This window comes from Onychostoma macrolepis, chromosome 06 (genome assembly GCF_012432095.1).
Source record: "Onychostoma macrolepis isolate SWU-2019 chromosome 06, ASM1243209v1, whole genome shotgun sequence".
NCBI classification, from domain to species: domain Eukaryota; kingdom Metazoa; phylum Chordata; class Actinopteri; order Cypriniformes; family Cyprinidae; genus Onychostoma; species Onychostoma macrolepis.
This window is the reverse complement of record NC_081160.1, coordinates 32,353,379-32,373,798: the sequence shown is the minus strand read 5'-3', so window position 1 is coordinate 32,373,798 and position 20,420 is coordinate 32,353,379. Positions and strand designations below refer to the sequence as shown.

The window sequence follows — 20,420 nt, the reverse complement described above, 5'->3', positions numbered from 1 at the left end:
ATGATTTTCTAGAGTACTGGTGATTGATTAAACTTGTACTCAACCAGTGATACCTCAGTGCTGGACTCGTCTAAACTACCTTGAATCTAAAAGCAGCGGTTCTCAACTCACTTTATGTTGAACACCCAACACAATGCCAAACCTGAAACCAGCATTTAATGTTATACAGGCCGTATTTTCTTTATCAAAACAGATCTGTAACTAACTTTTGGGTCACGACTCTCATCGGTTGAGAACCACTGATTTAGAGTCATTAACACTTAGAGGAACAGTTCAACCAAAACTGAAAATGTGCTGTTAATTAACTCATCCTCAGGCTGTCCAAGATGTTTTTTTTTTTTATCTGAAACTGTGGCCCTTAGTGATGTCACAAACACAAAAATGCACACAACATTAATTGGCTCCTGGCGATATATACTGAGGTCTTATGAAGTGAAACAATCGGCCTGTGCAAGATTATTTACAACATTATTACCTGTAATCCAGAGCCTCAGGCAAATGGGGAAATATGATTAGTTTCCATGAACATATAAAGTGAATAAACTAGTCTTCATCAACTCACTTTTTAAATAAACAATGAGAAACCATAAAAACTTTCACTATTATAAACTGAACCGTTTGCCTGAGGCTCTGGTTTACAGGTAATAATGTTGTAAATAATGTTCAGTTTTTTGCACAGACTGATCACTGCGCTTCACAAGATCTCAATATATCATCAGGAGCCACGGGGACTAGTTTTATGTTCTTTGATTAAAAAAAAAAAAAAAAAAAGGGTAGCCACTGAAGTGCATTTTATGAATCACCATGGAACACGATTTCAGCTATTAATCTTCTTTATTGTTCTACTAAAGAAAAAAGGCACCTACATCTTGGATGGCCTGAGGGTGTGTAAATTAACAGTTAATTTTCATTTTTAGGGTGAACTGTCCCTTTAAATAACACTAACCAGCCCATTTTCTCATATTCATGCAAAACGATTGCATCTGTCATTTTGGGTCACAGTTTCTTTCTCCCGTGTTCCCATTAGTTAGCACAGGCCATCTGGCACAGGACAGGTGCGTACAAATAAATCTACCTGTGCTTATTATGCCAAATAAACCACAGAGCCTCAAAACAACCGTCCGGCTCCAGACCCTCGAGTGAATAATGACGGTCTCACACCAGTTTAATGAGGTTGACTAGTTGTTCCACAGCTCTGTGGTCTTCATTGCATTAACTTTTCATCCTCAGGACTAACTAGTTCTCCTCACATGCAAGTAAAAGAGCAAAGTTTGCTGCCATCCACTAGCACTAGTTCTAAGGTTGGTAAAAAAACAAGCTCCTCTTTGATAATCGCTTACTGATTAACCCTTCAATTGCTGCGATAGTTTGGGGAGGAGAGATAGTAATAAAGTTACAAAAACAACAACAAAACAGACCTGCTTATAATCGATAACTTCAAGGAACAATGGTCATAATAATGAAAAATAAAACACATTCAGAATTTTCTGAAACTTGTAAATTATCTGAAGGTGAACCAGATTTAGTTCTAAAGCCAGATTTTGTTGTGCAGTTATCCAAAGCTTCAGTGCTTCAAATAAACGATTCACCTTCAGAGAAATGACACACACTCTTTCTTGCATGAAGTGAAATGTTCAGATACAAATACTCAAAGAGTGTCAGTTTTTAAATACAATGAAATGACATTCAAATGAAGGTGCAAACTGAATTCTGCACACTAACAAGACATCAGGTGGACATTCTTGCAATCACAAGGTTTTCTTTGACTTTCCATTGCCTTTATAATATGCTAACCATCTGATATCTTGATAGCAATTTATAGAAGACAGCAAGATATTTCATGAACTTTACAGCATCATTACTAAACAGAAGTACAGCATTGCAAGCTGAAATTGCTAGATGTTTCTAAAAACAAAACTAAAATGAGAAAAGAAGGGGAAAATCATTAATATACTGTTACTATTAAAAAAGCTCATGACTCATAAAAGAACACTGAAGAAAAAATCTTTAAAAATACACAACATGAAATACAGAAGGTTTAGTTGCACCACAAATTATCTCATGCATATCAGTGTAAAAAACATAAGTGCAATATGAAATTTTGTGTTCTGGAATGTACCAGGACTTTGATTGGATTTTAATGTAATTTGATTCAGTTTTGTTGTTTTTTAATCTGTTACTGTAGCTAAAATGTCAAATTTGTAGCCAGAAACCAATAATTATGAATATATGCATGTTTTAGGACATTGAATATATTTCACAGGCAATGGGACTTACAACATTATTAGTAACATTATTAGATTGATACACTCTCAGAAATAAAGGTACAAAAGCTGTCACTGGGGCGGTACCTTTTCAAAAGGTACATGTTTGTACCTAAAGGGTATTTAATGTGTAAATATTTGAACCTAATAGGTACAATAGTGTACCTTTTGAAAAGGTACTGCACCAGTGACAGCTTTTGTACCTTTATTTCTCAGAGTGTAACACTGTCTAATTAGCTTCTTTTTTTTTTTTTAAAGGTTCACGTGTAAAATAAAATGTAAAAATAAAAGTACTAACTAAAAAAAGATTTCATTTTAGAGCATAATAAAAATTTTTTTAAATCAGTTCATCATGCTAAAGGTTTTCAAAGGTATCTTAAACATGCAAGCATTTTAGCAAAAGAACACAACAGATTTTTAACTAATATTTTTCATTGCTCAAAATCAAACAGAAAGAATAGTGGACAGTCCAGCATTTAAAGCAGGTAAGACTTTACAGACTGGCATATTCTCAGACTGCTGTGATGTACTCAGTATAGAAGGGGAAATAAACTGGATCCAAACAAACCAAATTTTAATCAGCTTCCTCAATCAAAAGGAGTTGTGGAGATACGTAGCTTCCTAATTGTAGCATTTCTATAGGCGCAATTACATGAAATTTGGAGCATCTCCTAAGATTGTCCTGGTGTCTTTGTGCACCAAAATTTGCACATTGCGTTCACATGATACAGGATTATTAGTGCATTTATTACATGGGAGGAAGAGACGCGTAGTTTCACATTTAGAACAACTCACAGGTATTGCACCCAATTCAAGACAGCAGTCCAAAACAGTAAATATAAAAGTTAACTTCAGGAATTAACAAAGATGCATCGATGAGCTTGAAGTACGGTGTTTGACAAAACAGAGCAAATGGAAAGAGAAAGTGCGACCTATGGCTATTATTAGACACAGACAGAAAGAAACGTTGTGTGGAAAGATACACATGTTGTTAATGTTGTTCAAATTAATGTACGAATCAAACTGGTAGCTGAAATATCCACATAATAAAAAACAACACTGAAATAAGAGCGTGCAGTTTATCTGTCAATCAAATGTGCATGAAAGTTCTGTTACTACAGCAACAGCAGAGTTTTCTTTCAGAATCATCCTGGGGTGATTAATAATATTAAAATAAAGTGATGCGTGATAAAGACACACAGAGCTCTGATGCTGATGTGGTTGGATCACAAAATCAAAATTGTGTAATTGTCTGTTAAACATATTAAAAAAACAGTTAAAACTCAATCATATAAAACTCTGTATATGAATTATGAATATGTTGGCTACCATTAGCTATAAATAAAGACTTAAGGTGACACGAAACTGTAGTCTAGCCAAAATAAAAAAAAATGCGCTATTCACTGTACCTAAAATGTATAATTGCAGAAAAAATATATATGTGTTGTATTGAACATTAATGGAGCAAAAGATTTTGTGTGAAAATAAATCATTCAAGTTGTTTATTTTGTTTAAAAATCTTATAAATGCATGAGGTGGCAAGGGGCACACGGTATTGATACAAATACTTCAGCTAAAATAATGTTTTTTTAAAAATAATGTCTAATACTTGTTCAAAACAATGACTTTAGCAAAGTTTGTACTATTTTTTGCTTATTTTGAAAAAGAAAAGTATTAATTTTTGTGCAATAAATATACTGTCATTAAAATATGTTAATATAAAAATATATATTTTAAAATACAGAAACAAAATCATTTTAATAAGTAAAGATTCTGAAAGTATTAAAGGAGATACAATAATAATTGAATTTATTTACAGTAGTGACAACAAATTATATTTTATTATTTGATATGATTAATATCATGTTTTTAAATATGATGGTTTCATTATAAACATGGTGATTATCTCTAATATGGACACCCGGCATAATATATGATATTTATCATCTGAATCTAACCATGTCATGTCAACAAATGGAAAAGTCAGCCATCTATTAATTATCATGTTAATTACTGTGCGCAACAGCAGGGGCGCTTTTACCCCAAATACCCTACTTTGCGCGCGATCACGTCAAAGATCAGAAAAAAATTTATACGTGCATCTTGAAAAGCAAATGTTTAGGAAAGTGCCACGCCACGTTTTTGTGCCATCTACTGCTTTAGAGGAAAATAATATCAAAAGGCGCCTTTAGCCCCGTTGTACCCTACTACTCACGTTGTGCCATAATGCCATGAAAATTCTCAATTGAGTCTCTCTTTAAATTCATCCCAGCAGTCTTGAGAGATGTGCAGTCATTCAAGAACAGAAAATCTTACATACTGTAGCTTTAAATGGGAAAAAAAATTAATAAATACATTTAGCATGCTGTATAAGTGAGAGCTTTAGTCAAGAGACCCTTGAGCTTTACTTTGAATGAAACCCAATTAAAACACATAAGGAATTAAACTGGACTAATGAAATCACATGTTAATATTCAGAGCAACAATATGATTGTGTATGATACAATATATGAACAAAGTATTGGGACACCACCTTCTTATGAACAGGTTTGACTACTTTAGTACAAATCTTAATGTTAAAGCATATAATGATAGTATAGGGAATTGTGGGCTTCTAATTTTACTGCAACAGTTTGGCCTCTGTGTATAAGGCAATGTTCAAAATGAAATGTGTGACTTTAAATGCAGACCTTGAGCCAAAAACTCCAATGACTAGCATATGGACAAAAGTATTGGGACACCCCCTTCTTTAGAACAGAAAAAGGCACTTCCAAAACTGTGGCTACAAAGATGGAAACTTAATTCATGTATTTAAAAATTATATTTCCATCTCTGTTGCAACAGTTTTGGAAGTGTTTAAAATGACTGTACCCATATGTACAAGTCACTGGTGTTTGCTGATGAGTTTTTGGCTCAAGGTCTGCATTTAAAGTCACACCAATGGTTTCTGCAGACCAGTCAAGTTCTTCCACACTGACTCAATCAATCGTTTCTTTTTAAGCCTTGCCTTATACACAGAGGCATTGTCATGTTAGAATACAAAAGGGTCCTGTCCAAACTGTTGCTATAAAATTAGAAGAACACAATTCCCTAGAATATCATTATATGCTTAAACATTAAGATTTGTACTCATGGAAATGACTAAAGTAGTCAAACATGGGGGTGTCCCAATACTTTTGTCCATATAGTGATATTGCTCAATTAATGCAAATAAATTCAATAAAATACTATTTTTATAAAGCATGTAAGATACGTAAAATGTTAATCATAGCCCAAACCAAACTCAAAGCATATTTGCAGACTGGTAGTCGTGCCGTGACTGAAGCTGGTTAGTTTGACTGAATATGCTGCTTTGGTTTTAAGTGGTTGAATGGGAGCCCGACTCATCTGGATTGCCTGACCTGGAGAGTTCCTGTGTCTCAAATCTTCCTCTTGCATCTCAATGAGCACTTTAGCATCAGCATCCAAAATAGAAACGGAAAGGACAGCATCAGGATCCACATTCATCAGAAAAAACGAGGGGAAAATCATAAACACACACATGGATTACAAAAGGTCAACTTTCCACAAGCTGCCGTCCACTTGATTCTGTCAAATAGTTTTATTAAGTTTCACAGCTGACTGCCTTTATATTTAGTCATCTGAAACTGTACATTATTAAACGAAAGGTCAAGGATTCTAAAAACCATTTACTTGAAAATAAGCAGTGAATTTGCACTTTGTGGAAAGTGTAACCAAAGCACAAACCTTTTCATAAATTATATTTCAATATTCCAACACACAGCCTAATGATTCAGGCCAAATGTTATGATTGGTATGTAAAATAATATATATTTATGCCATAATACATGCCATGAAATCATATACTGCATTCATACCAATCATAAAACTAGCTTATGTTAAATAGCTTACATAAATTAATAGCACATTTTAGCTAATAAAATAATTAGCTCATAATCTTCAACTCAAGAACTTTCAGTTTCTCCACAAAAAAACTGGCAGTAAAAGCAACACGTGATTCGATTATACTAAGATAAATTTGATATGCACAAATAATGCTGACAGAAAGAATTACACTGATCACAATACAACACTGCAAAAATAACATGCAATGGCACAACAGAAAGACAGAATAAGAATCCTGATGTGTGAAACTTAAATCTGAATCTGGATTATATAAAATTAATCAAATTTCTGTCTTCATGCCTTCTTCTACAAATCTCAATGCATCTTATTCAAGTGAACGTGGACATGTCTAACCAGTTTAAAACAATCTCAAACACAAGACCGGTGTATAATTCCTCAACCAGGCACTAGTTTTTCTGTTGCATCTACTGCAACTTCAAATATACAAACTATAATGAAGGTCTTGCACTTCACAAATTGTTACTTGTTGCATTTGAATCTACAACTTTTAATTGTGATGAGTAACATTCTGTAACAAATGCAACATTCTACAACTACTATTTTGTAACATTCTGTAACAGTTGTAACACATGTAACATTCTACAACTACCACTCTGTAACATTCTGTCTATGTAACATTCTGTGTATGTGACACTAGGTAACAACTGTAACAAATGCAACATTCTACAACTACTATTCTGTAACATTTTGTGTATGTAACATTCTGTAACAAATGTAACATTCTACAACTACTATTTTGTAACATTCTGTAACAGTTGTAACACATGTAACATTCTACAACTACCACTCTGTAACATTCTGTGTATGTGACACTAGGTAACAACTGTAACAAATGCAACATTCTATAACTACTATTCTGTAACATTCTGTAACAAATGTAACATTCTACAACTACCACTCTAACATTCTGTCTATGTAACATTCTGTGCATGTGACACTAGGTAACAACTGTAACAAATGTAACATTCTACAACTACCACTCTGTAACATTCTGTAACAGTTGTAACAATGTAACATTCTACAACTACCACTCTGTAACATTCTGTCTATGTGACATTCTGTGTATGTGACACTAGGTAACAACTGTAACAAATGTAACATTCTACAACTACCAAACCACGACCAAAGTGGACAGATACAGAAGGCAACACTGGATAAGCGCACAGGAACGGGTTGCTTTCCCTCACCTTCTGAGTTCTGGCGGGACGCGGCGCCTTTGAAGCGGAAGGCCTGTCTGGCTCGACTGCGGTCGCAGAAGCTGAGGCTCTTGGGTACTTTGGAGGGACTGTCCTCGTTGCTGTTGTCAGCGCTGGGAGAACGTCGCAGGGGCTGCTGACTCAGAGGAGAGTTCTTCCCTTTGTTTGCGGAGTTTCTCGGGCTGGAGAACACACGCTCTTTCAGGCTCACTTTCTGACTGTGAAGGGTGGAAGAGTGTTGAAGTTAGAGACTGAGGGTTTGCAGATGCTTTAGTTATGATGTTAGGAAAAAGTACTTGTGTCGAGCACACACAAAAACTACTGAAAATGATCTGTAAAGTTAGAAAACTCCACTATAAGTTGACATTCACCCAGGAGTTTTACCTGATTTGGCAAAATTCATGTAACCATTTTACACATTCTGATTGGTTGACACATATCAAGGATGTTGATTCATTTATTGTGATTGCAGGCCTATGAAACATGCATAAATAAGAGTAATTTTGCATTGCATAACCACCTTGAGTGTGCATTAAATTTTCATTAATTCAAGAGCCTGCCATTAATTTTGCTTCCACACTATAAATCATTATATTTACAATCAAAACAATATTTAAGCCTAAATATAAGTCAATGAAGGTTATAATAAAGTGCTTCCTGTAGAGATTCACTGTCTTCACAACATGTGTTTCAGTGTTTTGTTGAAACGTGGGCGGATGTATTCATGTGCATTTGACTTATTAAACGCCACACATCTGTCTGCACACAAACAAGGTCAAACTAATATACGCACACACACACACACACACACACACACACACACACACTGTGTCCATTGATGTGGACTTGCATGGACTGGCAAAATATTTGCACACAAACAACGTCCATGAAACACATCCTGCGCTGGCGGCGCTGATGACACCCAAACGGACATGATGCATACAAAAGAAAGCATTACAACTCACATTTAGCATCTGTGGTGCCTGAGAAGTATTAGATCATTGATATGTACGGTGCACATGATTTTACTAACCTCGGAGAGGGTTCTGTTTGGGATTCCTTCCTGTGTTAGAAAACAAAATCATACTTTTTTAATGCAATGATAGAAGTCCTTTCACAAACTAAACTATCTAATAAATATTAAAATGTATCAATTTAGCTTGAAATGGCGCAATACAATTCATTAACTCATTAACTATTCATCTGAGAGAATCAGAAATAAAAGTCGCCGTTTCCCATCACCTAAAGGAGAGGCCGGATTTGCTCTTGAGGTTTCTCAGCAGATCGAGCTGGTTCAGAGGAGGGATGAGTCTGGAAAAACACACAGAGTCTGTTGGCACACGGATGATGTGTGAAGAGGAAATGCTGTGCAATGCTTATGTAAATCTGGAAGCTTCTTTGGACAGAAAAATCGACAAAAAACTAACAAGGTACTATTAATAAATACACCACTGACTGTGAGAGAGACATACTGTAGAGAGAGAATGTACAGGAAAAAGACAAGAATTTGCATAAATATATATATATATATATATGTGTGTGTGTGTTTATGTATGCATATTCATTAGACACACAACTACTTTTACACTACTATCTCTTGCACAATATAATGACTTTTTAAACAGACAGAAAAAGACAGAAAGAAAATATATAGGCTGACTACAGAGAAGTAAACCTGAAGTTTATAATGCACCAAATACTCTGGGAGGTTTGTTCAAATCACTAACAAATAACACTGTTTGTTCTAACATGAAATATGAGCACTAATATAATAGAAATGCCTGAATTAAAAAACAAATAAGAGATTCATTTGCACATAATTTTTTGGCTCAGTAGAGTATGAGATCAGAATTTTTTTTATGTTTTTGAAAGATTTTTGCTCTGAATTTGTGGCTGAATTCATTTAAATATGAATTCAATTAATTTAAATATTCATAATTAAAAACAATAAAACAGTAAAAATTGGGAAATATTATTACAATTTAAAGTAGCTGTTTTCTATGTGAATATATTGTTAAATGTAATTTATTTCTGTGATGCCGCGCTGAATTTTCAGCATCATTACTCCAGTCTTCAGTGTCACATGATCTTCAGAAATCATTCTAATATAATGATTTACTGCTCAAGTAACATTTCTAATACATTTCTAATTATTATCAATGTTAAAAACAGTCTTTGTTTCTTAAACTCCAATGCATTCAGTGCAATAGATGCTACAAGTTCATCAGTAACAGTGGAGGTGTGTTGTATTGCACGAGGCACATCATAAACACGTAATTCTAAAGCTTTAATGTTCATATACTCTCTCTTATGACTCAAAAGCAGCATTAGCTGATGCAGCACATGACATATGACATGCAACATCACATGCATCCCCTGCTGATTCGACATTTGAAATCAAAGTGTGATGCATGAATAAAACATGGCATAGGTATGATGGCAGGGAGTGTGTGGCCAGCACTGTTGACCTTCACAACCTGCACAAAAACAGCCTCAAAGGTCAGTGAGCAGATCGATGCAGAGACGTCTGAGGAGATCTCATCTGACACCCAGAGGGATGCTGGGATAGCGAGAGAGGGGGATGGGGGAGGGGAATGTGTGCAGAAGTACATATACCTGTACATGGGCACGGATACAGTCCTCTCGTAATAGTCCCACGTCGAATAGAGATCCGTGCGATTCAGGTTTGTGGCGTAAAACCTCCAGGCAGCCTGAGAGATGACATCATTATCATATTAAAATATACCATGCATTAGATAATTCACCTAAAAATTTAAATTCATACAAGTTTGAAACAACATGAGGGTGAGTAAATAATGACACGTGAGCTGTAAATTTAATGACACAGACTGATAGTTTGGTTTGTTTGGGGAGGTTTGCTCAAATTACTTAAAAATCACCAAAAACAAAAAACATTTTGTGGGCTCAGTATGAGATCAGGTAGATTTTTATGCTTTTTTAAGTTTTTTAAGAGGCATTTATTTGATCAAAAATACAGTCAAAACTGTACAATTGTGAAATATTATTACAATTTAATGTAAATGTAAATTTAATGTAAAATGCAATTTATTGCTGTGATCAAAGCTGAATTTTCAGCATCATTACTGCAGTCTTCAGAGTCACATGATCCTTCAGAAATCACTCTAATATGCTGATTTGCTGCTCAAGAAACATTTCTGATTATTATCAATGTTGAAAACAGTTGTGCTGCACAATATTTTTGTGGAAACCGTGATGCATTTGATTCTTTGAGGCTATCAGACTGTGTCAGAGCTTCTCACTTGTTCAACAAATTCAGTGTTTTTTCGCAGCTAACCGGAGCCGATGACACTGAGCGTATCTGGGATGATGAGATGAGGCGTGTTGTACCTGAATTAGGCCGGCAGCTGGATTTCTGCGCTTCTCAAAATGTTTCTGCCGATGCTGTTCCTGAACTTTCAAGGCAAACCCAGAACCCAGAATCCCCTGCGGAGTGTGAAAAGAAACTTTGTTAATGATGATTGGACCTAGTTCTTCCAGAAACTGAGCCGTGTCGTCTATTATTCTGCACTATAATAGAGTGTCACGACATTAAAGGGGTCTTATCTTCTGATAAACTGCTCTTTTATTGGCTTCTTTCTTTCCCTGAGCTCTAGTTATAAAGTTTCTATCAAGGTTTTTGCAGCAAAAACAGTTTAATCATTCCACCTTCTCTCTGAATATTTATGGTTATTATTTGAATATTTGAGTTTGTGCTGTCAAAATATCCAAGGATTTCAGAGTTTTTCATCTTAGTTTCATTGCATGATCTTTTCGGACTTGGGAGGATATCCTACAACCCTAGAGAATTTTTGTAACACTTTACATTTATATATATTATTCATTATAAAAGTATTTTTAATGCATTGCTTATTCTTTGTAATGCACCCTATGATCCACTGTAAGAACTCATGAATAACTGCAATCACATTTATAATACTTATCTATTAACTGTTATGCTTTAAGAACATTTATTTCATTAAAATCCATTATAAATCACAAATTTCTATGAAAGCCCGTTTTTGCCTCAGAATTAAAAATAAGGGGAAAAAAAGTTAATTGCAACTTCTTTTCCTCACAATTCTGAGTTTGTATCTTGCAATTTTTGTCTGTGTCTGAATTGTAAAATAAAAATACGTATTACCTTTTTTTATTATTATTATTTTTAAAATGTATTTTATTTATTATTAAATAAAATAATATATATTATTTAATTTGTATTCTATTTAGAATGGCAAAATAAAAAGTTGCAATTACTTTTTAATTTTATTAAAATTATTTATAATTAATTTTATTTTGAATTGTGAGATTTAATTGCAGGAAACAAAAGTCATAATTTTGAGTTTATATCTCGCAGTTCTGAATTTTGAGATAAAACGTTGCAATTAGTCTACCTTTAAAAAAAATAAAAATATTCTGTTGCAGAAACAGAATTCCATAAATTATAGATGTAACAATTAAAGATGTATAGATGCACTCTGAATTTGGTTAAACGTATTTATGAAAAGATATAATGCATTATAATGTACATGAACACCTTTATAATAATAATTTTAAACTACGGTTAAAATAAATCCGAAATGATGAATCTTAATTCATAGATGCATTTACATTAAAGCACAACTGCCATACAGAGAAACACATTAAGCATCCGGTGGGATTGTTATATTCATAATAAATTGCAGTGATCTAATTCAGCGTCTGCTCTCTCCACTCAATTAAAAGCCTGTTCGAATCTATCTGTTCATTTCCTCTCGAATCCCCGGAGACTCACAGCAGGCAGAGCGAAGAAAGACACGCCGATCAGGGTGAAGGTCGCCGCGAGGAGACGTCCGTTCCAGGTTATGGGATATTTATCGCCGTAGCCGATGGTGGTCAGAGTGATCTGTGGGATATTGAGAGAAACCACCGTCAGTTTTCAGTTAGCCGTGAAATCAGTTCAGATCCTGCACAGTAATTCAGTCATTGTCATTGGCTGCTGTCTGAGGTGCCTCTATATTCAATTATTTTAAATGGGTCACATTTCACACCAAAAAACAAAACAACATATATATATATATATATACACACACACACACACACACACACATATGTGCGTGCATTTCATTGGCCCTGTACTTGCACTATACTCTGCACTATAACAATAAAGTTGAATCTAATGTAATCTAAATCTAAGAAAAAAAAGAAGAAAAAAAAGCATATTTTCAGACCAGTCAGTTTTAAGATTAGGACTAAAAATTAATTAGTGTTAATTAAGAATACATATACATGCATGATGATTCCCATTAGATTCTCATCATATATTCATACATAAATACTTGACAATTTGTTATTAAATATGAAATGAAAATATAACAATATATATATATATATAGTTTATTTATGCATGATTTACCCTTTTATTAACATTCAAAGGGATTGATTAATTAATCAGTCAGTCAAATTAAAGTAACAAATAATAGAAATCCTTTTATAAAAGGTCAGATGATGAGAATCAAATCAGAAAAATAAATATTAAAACTGTCATTAAATTATGCAAGAGCACGAACTCAATCCACACATGATTCCTCTGTGATCTTTCTGAAATATCATCTCATCAAACTCAACGAGCGATAAACATCACTGCATAATTAATAATCCTCACAGACGCGCTCGTCTTCTAGTCCTGTGTGCAAACTTCAGCTGCAGCTCTGCGGATCTGATGTCCTTGAGTTTATTTCCAGAGGAATCACGCCAGCGCTTTACTGAGTCCCGAGAGGAGCCGCTGGCTCTGATCGAGAATCTACCCTGAGTGCTGATTAACTCTGTAATAAAGCTTAAATAGGAAACCCAGCGATGCAGAAGTGCTTCTACACCAGAACACTTACAGAACGTCGAGTGCAAGAAAACAAATGGTGTTCATCCGTCCATAAATGTGGTTGAATGAAGTAGCAAATTAAACACATCTTCGAATGCAATCTGCTCATGAAATCATATCGATCTCAGACTGCATTATGAGAGATTGTGGATATGCTGTATTACTTCAAGCATGTTTGTTGATGCGAAGGGCTTACCAGACCCCACCAGAGCGCATCGGCGTAGGTCTCAAACATCTCGTTATCCTCCTTCTCAGCGAGATACACCAGGAACGAGGCCAGGATCAGACACAGGAAGCCAATGTACCAGGCGGTGATCAGTTCCTGTTAAACACACCATCAATAAATGTCAATATCAAGTTCCTTCTCTGATGTTTGTTGCCTGTTTAAAAGTCAGCAACCCATGAATGATGATGCACTAAAGTAGCAATGCAAGGCTGTAACACTGGTATGATGCAGAGTTATTATAGTTAACCAACACTAAAACTAAATCCATAAAACAATTTTTTGTTATAATTGGTGGAAAAACAAAAACCTTTAAGTGAAATAAAATAAAATATAAAAACTTGAACTTATTTTATTTCAGCTAGTAGCCAAGGCAACATTTTTTATTTCCATTTAGTTGATCTTGTACTGAAATAACTAAAACTGAAAAAAAAAAAAAAAATGAAAATGATTTATGCATATGCAACTAATCAAAATGACAAAATGAACTAACTAAAATTGAAAAAAAGAAATATATAAAAAAAAACTATAATAGAATCTCAATGAAACTAAAATAACCCTCCTGTTATTTTAGCATTTTTTTATAAACTATTATAGTTTTATTAATGCTTTAAATTAACTTTTATGTTTTTACTTTCAATTTTGATTTTAATTTTACTTACGTTTTTAGAAATTTAGTTATGTGCTCTTTTCTTTATTTGTTTTTTATATTACTATTTAGGTTTAATTTATTTATTTTTATTTCAGTTTTAGTTTTAGTTCAGTTTTAGCTTTTATTTATTTTGTTTACAGCTAGCAATTTGTAGTGCTTCAACTTAAACTAAACGAAAATTGAAATAAGTTCTTCATCTAATATTTATATATTTTTCAGCTTTATTTCAATTAACAAAAATGTTTTAATAGTTTTAGTTTAGTTAGTAACAATTATAACTGTGATGTGAACACCCGCTACCATAATCACAATCAGTGAGCAAACTCCTAAAACAAGCCAAACGTTTTTGCTCTGTCAGCATGTGCGTTTCTTCGTTCCTGCAAATGCACCTTCCTGTGGATGCTAAGAAATGGGACACCGCTCAAACACAGACGCTGGAACGTTACGCCACTGCGACTCATTTTAGACCGAAAACTGCACCGTCAGCGCATCGCTCACTTTCTTGCCCTTGAGAGAGAGACGTCGCCTGAGACTGAACTCATGATGGCATCTGAATGAATGAATGACAAGACACTTTAATCAGACTCGTCTTGACTGCAGTCTGATCCACTTCTCTGATTAATCTGGCCAAAAACTGACCATCTAGAAAGGAAGGAGTGTGGTTCACTTTTTTTAGGAGCTTGAGTTGATGAGAGAAAGAGTTGATGCCACAATAACAAAAAAACTCATTTTAGTCTGTGAACAAAGAGAAATTAGCAAACAGTAAGGAGTTGCATTAATTTTGAACAAAGTTTCTTCTGCTCACCAATGCTGCATTAAAAAAGTCAAAAACAAAGTAAAAACAGTAATATTCTGAAATATTATTACAGTGTAAAATAGCTTTCTATGTGAATAAACTGTATGTTAAACTGTAATTTATTCCTGTGATGCGCAGCTGTATTTTCAGCATCATTACTGCAGTCTTCAGTGTCACATGATCTTCAGAAATCATTCTAATATACTGATTTGCTGCTCAAGAAATATTTCTGATCATTATTAATGTCGTGCTGCAATATTTTTATGGAAACCATGATGCATTTTATTTTTCACGATTCTTTGGTGAATAGAAAGTTCAAAAGAACAGCATTTATTTGAAACAGAAATCTTTTATAACATTGTCACATTTGATCAATTTAGTGCATCCTTTCAAAAAAATCCTCACTGACCCCAAACTTCATTTTGCTGTGAATGTGGCGTAAGTTTATTTGTTTGAGAATTTCATATCATCAAGTCTTCATTTTTCTCACAACACAACATAAATAACCTGTTTTCCTCTTTCGATTAATATACTCGGCATGAATTATTAATCAGACTAATGCTGCTATTTCACAGACGGCTTTCCTTTCCTCACATCACACTGCAACTCCCTTAAAACTCATTTATATTTCAGCATGTTCATTGTGAACATGCATTTTCTTTAATGCATCCGTTTGTTAGAGAAAATGTGTTTTCATCACCAGGACAACAGACGATGTTCCCCGTATGTTTTCACAGAGCACAAAACTGCTGAGGAATCGCGCAAAATGGAGCTGCACCACGAAACGAGCCGAGCTTAAAATAGATTCTCTCTGCAACGACCGCCGAGGAACATCAGTGCATGAGATACAAGCAAACTATTTCTAGAACTGTTTGTGTTTTCTACTTTAATACACTGAGTTGCATTACAGTACCCAAATGCATTGAGCTCTGTTAGATGAAGCATCATCCTCATCATTGCCCCAGCGAACAGGGAACGTTCTCAAAACATTCTGGCAGAAGTTATGAACAAATGCTTTTACAATAACGTTAACAGAATGTTTGTTCAAAGTTATCTGTGGCTGGTTCCTGAAAAAGCAAGTCACAAGTTTTTTTTTTCTTTAAGACTGGACGTAACATTCTCAAAATGTAACTTTAATAACATTCTCAAAATGTTACCACAAAAACATTTTAATTGCATATTTGAAACATTACTACTTACTACTTGTTTCAGACGTTCAGATAACATTCAAAAGTAACATTCCCATTTAAAGTAACACTCAAAACTTAATTTCCAATTTAAAAGCTACATTCGAATGTAACACTCCCATTTAAAAGTAACACTCAAAAGCAACATTTCATTGCTTGAAAAATGTTTTCTGTAACATTCATATAACCAAGAAAAATGTTTTAAAAACATTTTAAAAAAACTGGATGCTGTAAACGTTCAGGGAACATTCAGAAATGCAAAATTGGAACATTAGCAAAAGGTTCTTAGAGGTTCTTTCAACTTTGCCCATTTTTACTAAATCTTCACAACGCAATTTGCATTAAATGTAATATTCTGTCTGTCTTGTTTCTGTCAGTTCTCCATCTGTGACCGTGTGCCCTGCATTTACAGCATGAGTTTATGCCTTGCCAAGGCTTATCGATCGCAAACCTCCAGCTGACACTTCATCAGGATGTCTCATTAAGCATCGCCCCCACTTTGGCCTTTTCCTCCTCTCCTCAACACAGCCCCATGTGCCAAAAAGACGCCATTAAATCCATTCCACGAGAGCATCTGACTTCTCAAACCCACTTCAACCATGAGCAGGAAATTTTGGGCTTGGCAAATGGCACATGACAGAACGACTCCTGTGGTTTCAATCTTCAATATCTGCACCGCAAAGGCCTCATGGAGCAGCCAGAACAACAATAAACCTCTCAAAAAAATCATATTTGGTCTATGCGCAATATTTCTTAAGGGCGACTGAAATGGGACTTTGCAGTTTGGAAATTGAGTTTGTATATTGTTGATTCATGCTCAGCTGCATTGTTTGAGGGCATCAAAAGACTTCAAAATATGTTTTAAAATAACATGAAATTACATTTGCAACTGAAAAATGTCCATAATCTGACATATTTTTGCATAGAGACAGGATATTGAAGCTGAAAAAGAAAGTGATGCTTTGTTACATTTTGAATTTAGATTAATTTGGAACAACATGCATTGATCAGTCTTTAACAATAAGACTAGGAACATGAATTAAGAAAGATAATATTGATTTCATGTTGACTTTCCGTTTAAAAAGTAACATTCAAATGTAACACCCCCATTCAAAAGCAGCACTCAAATGTAACATTCAAAAGTAACACTCAAAATTAACATTCCATTGGAACACCGTGCATTGATGAATCACTCACAATAAGACTAGGAACTTGAATTAAGAAAGTTAACACTGATTTCATTTTGACTTTAAAATTTGCATGGATATGTACTGATATTACCATGAATTGCATTTACTTCTAATGATATGCAAAATCAGACCAGATGCGTGTATTAATTAAGTAAATAGGGTTGACTTGATGAGCGTAATGAATTGCTTTATCTCGAGCCAATAGACCTTTATCTCTTATGAAAGTCCCACAGTGAATATTGTGAATGCCCAACACGTTCTCACTCCCAACTCATCACATATTGAAGCTTTGTCAGGATCACTTGGCGTCGCTTTATGATGCTCATAATTTTTCGACTTGCAGGCTATAAATAGGAAACCCTTAGTGTCAACATGCCGACGTGATACTGGGAATTTCATCGTCATGATTAAATTATATATTGGGTAATTACATTGCCATTATTGCATATATGTTGGGGTGTGATTTTTCAATGTAAACAGTCACAGCAGTTTTATTTATATGACATTATTTACACATTTATGAGCACGTAACCCAACCCCTGCCCCTAAACCTACCATTTGTCAATAAAACACTAGATATAACAGACAACTACTGTCATAATTTATTAAAAAAATATTAATATTCCAAGTCTTCCGAGGCAAAACCATTGATTTGTGAGAGGAATAGACGCGATCGCCGTCTCCGTCATCCTGTGTGCTGCAGTCTGTGCGCAAATCCAAAAAATGCCTCCAGAAGAAGCCTTACGTCAACCTTGGTTGTGAAATGCTATTGGCTCTTGTGTGTCTCGTGACCGATTGCGTCATGCTACGGGACGGGAGTATGCTTTTAAATGAGATGTGAGCGTGTTAACAGAGTGGGATCATTTTCAGCGATTAAAACCTTATGTTTTACACTTTGCGCATAAAGACTTCGTATGGCTTCAGAAGACTTGGAATGAAACACAACTTATTTGTAATGCTTTTATACTGCTTGTTTATGGTCATTTTTTGCAATAAATACCTGTGGCTGCACTTATATTTGCCTGTTACGTGTTTTATATTGTTCAGAGGAGGGTAGGTTTAGGGTAGGGTATTTTTACAAATGCATGCAAACCATTAAATCAACACAAACAACTAAAAACAACGGAGGACCCTGCAAGTCGAAAAATGATGCTAAAGGGGTACCTTGAGCGTCAAAAAGCGACGCCAAGTGATTCTGACCAAGCTTCAATATGTGACGAGTTGGGAGTGAGAACGCGTTGCAACGCCAGAATGTGGGATGAGATTTACAGGAGCATATTGGAAGTGTTACTGCTTACTGAACAGTTTCAGGAGTGTTTATCATCTTCGGTTACCTTGCTGTGAGCGTAGACCACAGATCCCAAGAGCTTCCAGGTTCCCCCGCGCCGATCCATGCGGATCATCCGGAGAATCTGGAGGAACCGGAGACTCCTGATGGCAGAGGTGGCGAACACATTCCCCTGCGTTCCAGCGGCCAGAACCGAAATCGAGGCGATCAGCACCATGATGTCTGAGGAATACAGCAGCAACTGATCAAACTAAATGTACAAGCATGATAGAAAATATACAAATTTACATGCATTTAGTAAGTGACTTCATGCATACAGGCATGCATTTGATCTCTGTGTAGATAGAGGTACAATAAAAGAGGTATAGTAAAAATTGTCAAATATTATTATAATTTAAAATCGCTGTTTTATGTGTGAATATATTGTAAAATTTAATTTATTTCTGGGTCAAAGCTAAATTTTCAGCATCATTACTCCAGTCTTCAGCGTCACTTCAGAAATCATTCAAATATGCTGATTTGCTGCTCAAGAAATATTTCTGGTTATTTTTAATGCTGAAGACAGTTGTGCTGCTGCACATTTTTGTGGAAACAGTGATACATTTTATTTTTAGGATTCTTTTATGAATCGAAAGTTCAAAAGAACAGCATTCCTATTCGTTCGCACATGTCTTCACTGTCACTTTTGAGAAATTTAATGCGTCCTTGATGAATAAAAGGATGCATTAAAAAATTACTTTGGATTTACTTTGACTATTTTCACTGAGTAATTGATAATACATTTCATGAATTATTAAAAGAAACAGCAAGTGCATGACATTTTGAAGTAGAAAGACTAAAATGGCATTTTCCTGTAAAATGCACTCCAGTAATCTTCATTTACAGCTTTAAAAAAAAAAAACAATTGCCGTGTAGCTTGGCAGACCTTCAGAAATCCTCACCGATAACACAAAAAGGTTTCCGGGCGAATTTTAATCTTCCCCTCCATCCTCTGTATCGACAGCAACATCCTGCAGACCAGATCCTTACAATGTATTCCACTCCGAAAACCACAATGGTTACAATTTCCTACAAACACACAGACAGACGTCATGTTAGCATGAGGTCAATGCACACATGTTAAATCTATACCTCTGTGATATTACATACCAGGATGTAGAGGGCGTCTTCTGAGCTCTTCTCGTATTCTCTGATGGTGGAGAACACGGACAGAACCAGACAGGAGAAAACCAGCAGAAAACTGAAATGACAAGAGAAAAACCAGTTTACCTGATGTGCATTGCATTTGCATGTGATATGTGCAAAATAAAACCAAATGCATGTATTAATACAGTAAATTTGATTGGTATAATGAACTACTTTATCTAAAGCTGATCAGGTTGCACCTTTTAAGGTCTTCAGAAGGAATTATCCAGCAAATAGAGACCAAAAGCAAGTGTATCGGTGTAATCTGTCCTTCAAATGCCACATTAAAGTGGGTAATTGCATTGCTGACACTGTTTTTCTCACCATCTCTCTGTCAGTGTGAGCTCTGCTGCGGTTCCTCGACAAACTCAATAAGAATCCTGCAGGAAGTGCTGAGCTGGCTGCTAACGGCGCTCAGCCGCAGACATATGAGGAATAGCGGGATATCAGGCTGGAGCTAACACACGCTAGCCCTCCGCGTGACCACATTACACAAACTATTTATTGACACAAACATTATAATTCTCATAACACACCGACCCAGGCAGTAAATTCTACAGAGTGATGTGTTTTTATATTATCATCTAATGAAAGCGTCAAAAAGTGCAGCTATCAACTACTCTACAGAGAAATAACA

The 20,420-nt window shown here is 35.1% G+C and overlaps 1 protein-coding gene across 8 annotated transcripts in view; it reads right to left on the bottom strand.

Moving 5' to 3' along the window:
• LOC131542001 (potassium voltage-gated channel subfamily KQT member 2) overlaps positions 1-20,420 on the bottom strand; it is a 62,798-nt gene that overhangs the window by 26,222 nt on the left and 16,156 nt on the right. For 5 of the 8 annotated variants that reach the window (XR_009271638.1, XM_058778194.1, XM_058778198.1 and 2 more), the window contains exons 2-12: positions 19,748-19,838; positions 19,540-19,666; positions 18,645-18,820; positions 13,459-13,584; positions 12,180-12,290; positions 10,757-10,852; positions 10,004-10,098; positions 8,630-8,698; positions 8,421-8,450; positions 7,379-7,605; positions 5,666-5,713 (exon numbers count right to left, since the gene is read on the bottom strand). Coding sequence is in view for 7 of the 8 variants with exons in the window: in XM_058778194.1 (XP_058634177.1) it covers positions 5,666-5,713; positions 7,379-7,605; positions 8,421-8,450; positions 8,630-8,698; positions 10,004-10,098; positions 10,757-10,852; positions 12,180-12,290; positions 13,459-13,584; positions 18,645-18,820; positions 19,540-19,666; positions 19,748-19,838 (1,196 nt within the window). In the remaining variant the exon portion in view is untranslated. The remainder of the gene's footprint in view (positions 1-5,665; positions 5,714-7,378; positions 7,606-8,420; positions 8,451-8,629; positions 8,699-10,003; positions 10,099-10,756; positions 10,853-12,179; positions 12,291-13,458; positions 13,585-18,644; positions 18,821-19,539; positions 19,667-19,747; positions 19,839-20,420) is intronic. The other 3 variants (XM_058778195.1, XM_058778200.1, XM_058778197.1) reach the window with 1 other exon arrangement.